Source organism: Neodiprion virginianus, chromosome 6 (assembly GCF_021901495.1).
Source record: "Neodiprion virginianus isolate iyNeoVirg1 chromosome 6, iyNeoVirg1.1, whole genome shotgun sequence".
NCBI classification, from domain to species: Eukaryota; Metazoa; Arthropoda; class Insecta; order Hymenoptera; family Diprionidae; genus Neodiprion; species Neodiprion virginianus.
The window spans coordinates 16,904,021-16,913,757 of NC_060882.1; the positions used below are offsets into that span (position 1 = coordinate 16,904,021).

At 40.7% G+C, this 9,737-nt stretch overlaps 1 protein-coding gene across 1 annotated transcript; it reads left to right on the forward strand.

The window, feature by feature from the left end:
* The first annotated feature begins 1,705 nt into the window (after window positions 1–1,705).
* LOC124307330 (uncharacterized) lies at window positions 1,706–9,567 on the forward strand. The gene is made up of 3 exons (XM_046768878.1): window positions 1,706–1,853; window positions 4,807–6,976; window positions 7,752–9,567. The coding sequence occupies exons 1-3, from the start codon at window positions 1,851–1,853 to the stop codon at window positions 8,045–8,047; spliced, it is 2,469 nt and encodes an 822-aa protein (XP_046624834.1). The 5' UTR covers window positions 1,706–1,850; the 3' UTR covers window positions 8,048–9,567.
* Window positions 9,568–9,737: the final 170 nt, after the last annotated feature.

Sequence of the window (9,737 nt, forward strand, 5' to 3'; positions counted from 1 at the left end):
AAACTGCTGTGGTCTGTCTTATCTACAGTTAAGAAGCGCTCCTGGCTCACCGTTTTCAAAAAATAGACAGCTAGGTGATGATCTGCCGTGGGTTAGGAGGAGGTAGGAGGAGATTTTGAGAGTAGGTGATATATTGTGCAAAATTGATAGAATAAAAACAAATATGTTTACGGCTTATTATCGTATTAACGGTTAATTATAGGCTTTCGAACGTTATTCATATCCATTACCGTAATATTTGGCTATGCAGTTACTCGGTTTTTTTTTTAGTCATTGCCCGATAGCGGTGCTGATTGAAATTATGAAAATGAGGTTTATGAGGTTATTTACGAAGTTTAATGCTTCATATATTTTCTGCTTATTAACGAATAAAGTCGAAAAGTTTTTGCGAAACGAACCGCAGGCCTAAATTAAAAACACAACAAATTGTTATGTATCCTCACAGCGGCGAAAATACTTGAAGTTGAAAGTTCAAATCACATTGATTTGGTGTCATTTTCAACTTGATTCTTCTAAAATCAGTTGCAACTACAAAATATTCTCTTTGTTAGCGGCAAAAGAATATTGCTTTGATCAAACAAACTTCCCACTCACTCAGTATGGTCAAATGTTTCATTTTAGTCGAACAAGAATAAAGAGAACGACAAAATACAAAAATAAAAATTCGTATGAAATAATCGGATTATTTTATGCTTTCAACAGAATATCAATGAATGCTCATGACGCGAGCTCTAAGATCTGTGGTGCCTGATATCTTTTTTCAAATGGTATACCATTGAGAAACATCAGCGGCAATTCAACACTTGAGAATTTCCAGTATAATTCGGAAAATTCCATAGAAATGGATATTACAAGTACCGAAATACTAAAAGGCATATCCTATTCGAAATGAAGTGCATTTTTGTAAACCGGAGTACGTGAAGGTACCGTTCGAATGAGCCCCATTTGAGTTGAACCGGTCCAAAATTGGCAAACTCGGTACTCATGATGCGAGAAGGGGAAGGTCAAACACTGTTATATTACGCATCGTCAACTGTGGGAAATTACAAGCAACTCAAGTTACAAGATCTAGGAAATCTCGAGTCACAGATCCTGCACTGACACAGAGGAAGCTGTCGCTTTCTTCCTTCCGGGATTTACCTAGCTCGTTTTTCAACTAGAACACAAGATCTGGAAAATTTCGAGCGTGATTGTTGCGCGACGAAAGACGCGCTCGATTCGCAAGGTAATTAAGCAGATCAGTGCATGTCAAAATTAAACGTCCACGGATCGATTAAATCGATGGAACGAATAGTATGAGATCAGAGACGTGAAAGACACGCCGTGCTGAGCTGTAAAAAGCGCGTCCTGATCAATGCTTGATCCAGAAGCGCAGAGCTGTAAATCGATTGGAATGCCGTTTCTCCGCAGTAAAAGGATTTCATGTGAAATGAAATGTAGGGTTGATAGAAATTCTGCGTTTATTTAATCAAGGAAAAGTTGCACCCGTCCGTTCTCGAGGATTTATCTCGAAATTGATCATCGCTGCACCGTATTTTCTACTTACTCGCTTACGTTCCTCCATCGCGTTGCAGATCTCAGATTGCGTACCACGCGTAGCACTCACACGTTGTTTGCTCATAACGCAGAATACACCATCGGCAAGGAAAGTTCAAACTCCGATGGCGTACGTCTTCACTTATAATTCCTACATGGCTGCAGTATAATGTCGTCATAAATCGTCTAAGAGCAGTGATCGACTGCGGCGCGACGAAAGAGAATCCAGTATGGAAGATAGGGAGAGAGTTGGAAAGTAGGCCTCACTGGCTCAGTCAGTGCTAGACTGTGACTCGGACCGTTTGGACGTCAACATGGTGAGTCTTTGCACCGGACTTCAGTCAATGCTTTGTAACTAAAAGTGACAGACACCCGGTTCAATCCTTGTCAATTTTGTTAGAAAATGTTCCGACTTTGTCAAAGTAATTCTCGTTTCATTTCTCCATTTTTTCCGCTACTTTCACTTCCAGCTTCATGCCTATCGTCCAAGTTCGCTCTACCTGTTAGTAGCGCACGCACTTTGTTCAAAATTGTAGTTTGAGAAATTGTGTTTAGTTTAGTCAAATTTTGAATTTATGTGAAACAAGTTCTATAAATCTCCTCAATACCTTTTTTGTAGTTTATTTCACTTTATTTGCGCGGGGTCTACGTAACGAATATGAAGACTTGCTGCAGAGAAAAAATACTAACGAAAAAAAAAAAAAAAAAATTGAGTGTGTGATAATCCAGGTCATTCAACAAGGTTAGCTACTTCCACGCGAATATACTAGACTACGTAGCTATAATTTATTATGAACGGATCATAGATCGAGCTGGGTTTTTCCCGGCTTATCCTTTCGCTCGGAACTGATTATAGATTTCGCAACGAAATGGATCGATGTAATTACGGATCGAGAATTATCCAGTGCATATTTTGTAAAAGCGACAGGTGCTTTGAGCTCTGCGTCTACGCAACTGAAAGTTACTTTCATTTTTGTCATCGAAATTGATAGGGTTACGATATTATTCTTTTTCTCGCAAACCCTGAAAGAGCCTGAAAATCTTCCCTTTTAGTATTCGCACGATCATGCAGAGCATCGCGTGAGGAGCCAGTCAGATGAGGTCGGGATAAAACATGAAAAGTATAAATGATGCCGTGCAAATACCTTCGGCATGTAATTGCCGATCATAGGTTGCGGGCGCCTTTGCAATCGGTCAACTCAGTCAAGGATCTGTTGCAACGACAGCTTATGAATATTGAAACGCTCGCCGCGAGCATAACCCGAGTTTTCTCATATCTGAGCACACCTAGCTAAACCGCACCGCGTCCTCGACAAGGTCGCAAATTTGGGTTAATCAAGACGTTTTCTGCGTTTCCAATTGCTCTACTCAACTGCGCCTTCGGCGTTTAAAAGTGCCTTCAAAGATTCGTTGGTACTTCCACAGGTTGACATCCCCCTGCAGCTCAGACCGCGAAGGAACATGAAATTATCCGGTGTTTGGTCGGGTTACATATTATCCGTCGTTTGGTACCCAGGTGAAACACCTTTCACCGCGAAGGACGTAGACCTCGATTAGACCGGCTTTTTACAGAGTTCTTTAAATCCTTTTCTTCTTTCTTTTTTTTTCTATTCTACGTCAACTCGCTGTTCTATTGAAGAAAAATCGATACCATTCAGAGAATAACATGGTTACTCAATATCTCTACCGATTCGTGCAGTTTCACGTATTGCTGCCAAATCCGAAATCCCGGTTAGCAGAAGCTTTGCAATGTTTACGTAAGGATCGGCGTCGCGGCAGCTCATCTGTGTCAAAATTATAATATTCATCACGGTTGAATAAAAATTTTCTAACTGTTTTCTGTTAGCACGATCAAGGAAGAAATGACGTCGAAATTGGGTCGCATGAATTTGCATAGTTTTTTGTTCATTGCTCCGATCGCTCGTATTGTTTCTTCTGCAGCTTCTGCTTCTCATCAGAAGCATTGAAACTTAGCCATACCGATGCACTTCGAGTTCTGGGTCAGTTCACAGTTGCACGGTAATTACGAATCGTGGTTATACCTACGTCCCAATTCTGACACTGATATCCGAAAAAATTCTAGGACACAGCAGAATCCGATGACTGTCTGTAGAATTATACTCATTTACAATTAGGAATATTGTACAACGGTTCAGTTAGAACCCAGCAGCCGTATCTGGACTAAACAAACTTTCGATACAGTTAGTTGGGAGGTAGAAGCCGCTAAAATGTCTTTCTTAGCGACACGAAAATATAATTTAAACGTGACAGTGATATTGGGAAGAAAAAAAAATAAATAAATAAAATACCCGTGAAAAGCAAGGAAACTTATCAAAACTTCAGCTCTCTTCTTCTTATTCCAAACAGATTATTCTAAAACATTTCGTTTGTGTCGATAACTGGTTGACGGATCCAAGATTTGTATGTTTCAGTTCACTAATAATCCGGACAAATAACTTATACCGTCTCGGTTACGTTTGCAGACAGATGTTTTTCCGAGTAATGATCTCAACCGTTTCACTACAAATTCGGCGCATTTATCGAAGATGACGACCATTCGTGAAACTTGGGCATAATTCCAAGCCTCATAATTTGGCGTCTATTGGGTTGCTCATGTGCAGGCAAGAATATGTGGTGATTGCTGAATTTTTTGGTGCTCTAGAAGCTCAGTAAGAAAATTCGTAAACATCCAAAACATGCTCGTAACATTGGGGTTTGGCCAACGAAATGTGTTGAAATAATTGTCACAAATTCAACATCGCTGCCGCGCTGTTTTGTCATGATCACGTAAATGTTTTGCTGACTCTTGTGATCAACGTTCAAGTAGGGATAACTAAAATTGAGCAGTGATTTAATTATTGAAAGGGAGCATATATAATCATCACGATTATTCATTCCGATATTTAAAATGTAATTTCAACGCAAAACAAAATTAATGCCTCTTGGGGAGGATTTATTTGGTATTAATGGTGTTAAACACACCATAAAGTAATCAATACCAATAAGATGCCAGATTAAATCTAGAATTCATCATATTTGCCAAAACGAGTTGATTTGTCGCACCACCTTGAGCGTATTTAAAAATTTGGCAAATATAGAAAACTTACAATCATTTCTAACGGTAAAGTGTCTGTGCAAAATAATTTCTTTTTTTGTAGTAGCCGTGTATACCGATTTCTTAGCAATCAATGGTCAAGCATTCCGATGCAAGGTCGCGAGTGAATTTTCGAGCCTCAGCGTGCAATACAACTATAATCACAATTGTTTTAGATTATCCCGCTCTGCCTGTTGGTCATTATTGGCCTGGGCCACTGCCAGGATGAGCTACCATCACGTACGCAGATTGAGACGTCGATCAATCGAACGATCGACGAAGTGGAGCGAATGATTCGCGAGGATCCCAGACTACCGCGGCTTTCACGGTCGGAAATAGTCGACATCTTGTTCAACATAACGTCGAAGGACGTGATCGATTCGAAAGCGGATAAGGAGAGCATCGACAAGGCGAGGATGGAGTACCAGAGAGCGCTGATGGTCGTGCTGCCGTACAGTCCGAATGCCACGCAGGAAAACCTAAAGGATCTGTACACGAAGCCGCCGATGGTCCAAATGGTTTCTGATACAAGTGACTCGGCCAACTACGAGATGAGTTATGACGAGGGTGAAATGGAAGGGGGAATAATCTACACAGAGAAACCGGGAGAGCCGAGCTTCGCGCTTGACACTCCCTTGGACAACCACGTGGCGTCGGACAACCCTGTTGAGCTGAAGGATGAAATCGAGGAGTCCACTGGCTCCTACGAGAATCATAGAGATACGTATTCCGAAGTGCTGGACCCGATCGATTTCAAGACACTTTCAACAGTTAGTAACTTCAGACCGATATACGACGGCAAACCGAGAGTCATTCACGTCGAATCGCCCGAACGGTTCAGTTTCAACTTGAACAATTTACAAACCACCCCAAGAAGCTCTTTCGATTCGACCGACTCCATTGTCTATAGACAGGCTCCGGAACAGTTCGAGGACTCCCTTTCGACGGATTCGAAACTCGAGATCGTCTATAGCACTACCGTGAACACTAGGAAACCCCCGACGACGAAATTCACCGATGAAGTTCGCCAGGAGCTCAGTACCGAGTCCACTACAATGTCTTCGGAAACTACCAGTCACCATGTCCTGGCTTCAGACCAATGGCACTACAATGCTCCTCCAGCCGCAGTGGAACCCGTGAAACAGTATCCCGAGTACAAGTTTCCCGTTCAAAAAGTATCTTTGGAAAGTGTAATTTCTGAAGCTTCCAGTACCACGACGAGAATGCCCGAAATGACGATAAATATCCAAGGACAGAATAGCGAGAAGAAACATGGCTTCCAAATGGAGAACATGAGTCCAATGTTCGTTAATTCCATGTCGACTAGCACGACTAGTCCGGTAAAAACGAAATTCAGCTCGACATATGTAGCTAATTCTGCTGGAGTTCCCAAGGTCAGTCCTACCATGCCCCCCATGAGGTCAGAAATAAAGGATCTTCTCGCGTCCATCGGTCTTTCAGAGAGTAATCCAGATCAGCAACCGAACGTTGGAAGTACCGTGCAATTTTCTGGTTCGAATAACCTGGTCCCTCAGCAAATATCCGGCCTGGAAGTCCCGGGAACAAATTCTCCGTCAATTTTGAATCAGAATACGTTCGGAAGTTCCAACTACGACTACAAGAAGGGAACGCAAAACCTCACCCCTGATATGAGACTTCTCCTTCAGACCTTTGGCCTACAGACTTCCAAGAACTCAGAGACACCTTCCACTACTACGAAGAAGCCGACTCCTGTTATTGTCAACCTGAACTCTTATTCTAACTTCAGGCCACTGCCAACGATGAACGTGAAAGACCAGGATATGCGAGATTTCTTGGCCAAATTTGGCTTGGGCGATGGTGACAACCAGAAAACTCGGGGTCACAAGTCGGTAAAGACGAGGAAAAGCGCGGAGGCCAGTCCGCCGTCACTGATAGAGGCTGTGCCGGACAACATGAGGAAGATCTTAGAGAACATCGGACTGATCACCAGGTCGGAAAAGTCTTATCAATACAATGAGACGGTCAGTTCACATTCATCGAGCCTGCCCGGCACGCCAAAACTGCATGTCTTCAAGCCCCACGAAACGCCGGGTCATACTCAGGAGCAGAAGGAGAAGATCAACAAGCTGTTGGATACCGTAAGGAAAGTCCAGTCGGGCTCAGCGAATTCGCAGGAAGTTCAGGTCGCTGCTAAGGATCTTTTGGAGACGACGAAGACCCTGCAGAACGGTCCGGATCCGCTTAGCCTTGAGGAAATCCTGAACATTTACAACGAGGGGATCAAGAACGAGGTCAAGAGACAGGAGGACGCGACGACACCTGCGACCGACGGCGGAGCGGACAATGCGACACTGTTGTCAACTGGTATTCAGAAATTAATGCTATACGTTTTGGGAACTTCGCAATTTTGGGTTGGAAAAATTATTCAGGGGTTAACAAGGATCAGAACCGTGCTAACGAAAGCCTCTAATAAACTAAGAGAATTTGACGGAGATTAATTGTTTGACTCGTTACTAAAATTTCTGTCACTAAATAGGAACCAAACCTTCCTCTATCCAAGCTTGTCACTTACCGCCTGCAAAAGCTGTTATTCTGCGTGATTGGCTACAGTTTTTAACACTGCGCTCGAATGCATTGCGACCTCTACTAATCATCTTCTTGGTCTGTCTATCACTTCGTTTAAAATTGGGTTTTGGTAGATAGTTCATCTGCCGATGTGTTATCTGACTATGGATATCTTCCGCATTGAACGACTAACGATTTCCAATAATTAGCGATGTCCTCAAAGGGTCTCGCAGCTTTCTATCGGTGTTAGAAAGTCAACTGCTGCGCATTTAAAAGAGGTATTACGGAGGTCGAGAATTCAGAGGTGTAGTGTTTGGTATCTGTTGCATGAAGAACGTGAAGAGAAGTGACATAAAAGTATCGCGTGACGGTATGTGAACGACATAAGTGTGTTCTGGAGGCACGCCGTTACGAAGCTTTCGTAATTTACTTAACCACACCATGTCAGAATTTTTTGTTTGTTTATAATCGTAACTCTGAATACCACTAACAACCGGAAGGACTAAAATCACACACGAATTGCGGGATTTTTGAGAATGGAACTAAATAAAGAATTTATCGACGAAACTTGTAGAAACGACAACATCACCCACTGCAGAAACCACATCTTCAACGACTGCGCCGACATTACCAGACCTCTCGATAGCTTCTGGAGCATCGAACATTGCCGACTTGGCAGACTCGTTCGGTGGAAGTACGAGGGCACCGGATCCTGTCTTACCGATGCAGAGGAAAACTGGTCTTTATTTCCTTGTCGACTGGAACACCTTCTTAGAGGTCGGTGAGGAGGGGTCTGCTGACAAGGTCAATTTAAGGTTCCAGCCCAAGGTGGGCGACAGGACAAGATTTGTACCGGTTACCGTGCCGTGAAATCACTGCTTTTTGCATTCGCCCTCGTGACGCAGGGCTAAAATTTGGGGAATAGAGCGCCTGTAAATAATCCTGAACGTTCGTTCACCTAATCTGTTTAAATATGTTTATATTTTTTTTTTATTTCTTTTCGTTTATTGCTCACGGAAGAATCTATGTATTTATTTTCGTTCACTTCACAATTCTTGCAATTGATGAATTGAGGCAAAAAGTAGATTTTATCAAGGTGTAATCGTTTTTTGAAAAGCACAACTCTTTGAATCGATCAAAAAACATTGGGGTATCGTGTTTTCTGAGATTAATTTTATTTCGATGATCATCGTCATTCAGCACCTCATGATCATTATATCTATGTAGAATTTCATGGATAACAATTTTTCACCAAAGCGAGTGGATACAGTAAGATTCCAAATTGATTGGTGGTGCACATGTAATAAAATTTAATAACATTTTTTCTTCAAATGTTCGATTGACTATTATCAGTATAAAAATTTTTGAATTAAATTGGAATACTTTTGTTGATAAATTTTTATTGGAATTTTTAGAAGCTAGAGATATATTTTCTGGTGAATTGATGACCCATGGAATTGAGGATGTATGGATCACACATTCCAATGAAAAAATTTGTTGCATTGAAAAATTATTGAACGGTATTGATTTTGACGGTATTGAATTTGACGGTATGAAACTCAAGTTAGTTGTCTGAATCTGTTCTCATTTTAAAAAACCTTGAGAATCGTAATATTGTTTGAATTTTTTGATGCCGAAATCGTATTGTTTGCCCAATTTCTGTGGATCGGGGTCCATCTTGCTTGTGAATAAATTGTAAGCTATAAATCACCTTGAATAAATTCCGAGCAACGCTAATTTGTTTAGAAGCAAGGCATGAGATTATTGAATAAAACCTCGAATGATTTTTATGATGAACTGATTAGAATTTCAGAAATACATTAATCTCCAGCAACTTATATCCGATCTATCGAAATTGGACAAACAATGCGATATTGGCGTTCAAAAAATATAATAATAATAGAATTTCTTTTCACAATTATTAATGACTGAGCTTTCTTTGTCTGAATTTAAGGTTCTCAATTTTTTTAAATATATTACGAAGACATTCCTTTAATTGGCTCTATTTTCATCGATTAACTTAAGTTTCACTTTTCCAACGTTGAGTGTAGTATTTTATTATATTTCGATTATTCTCTGGACTCAGATTAAGGATCATTTTCAATCTTACGATATCCAACTTATTTTGCACAAGGAAGATTATATTTTCATCTCAATGCTAGCATCGTACACAATTTCACCAAATTTGTATGCTCGTCTCCCTGAAACACGAACGAAGGATAATACAAATTTCAGCTGTTTCATAATATTAAACGTTTCTGAAAATTTACATTCAATGTGTAACGAGTTATGGGTTTACAATCAAACATATTTTTCATATTATACGTCTAATTATCTTAATAATTTATGTAAGTTATTTAATTACATAGTTTTGTATATCACGTGGTATGATAAGAATAAACTACCACCAATTTCAGTATATATGTTTACGTAATACATATTGTGCAGGTCCGCGTGTATATTGTATACATATACCTACCTATATCTGACACCAAACAGCCCGTGAATTGGCGATATTTTGAGTCGTGCCCTGACGAGGATTGCGAATACAATGAGCAAA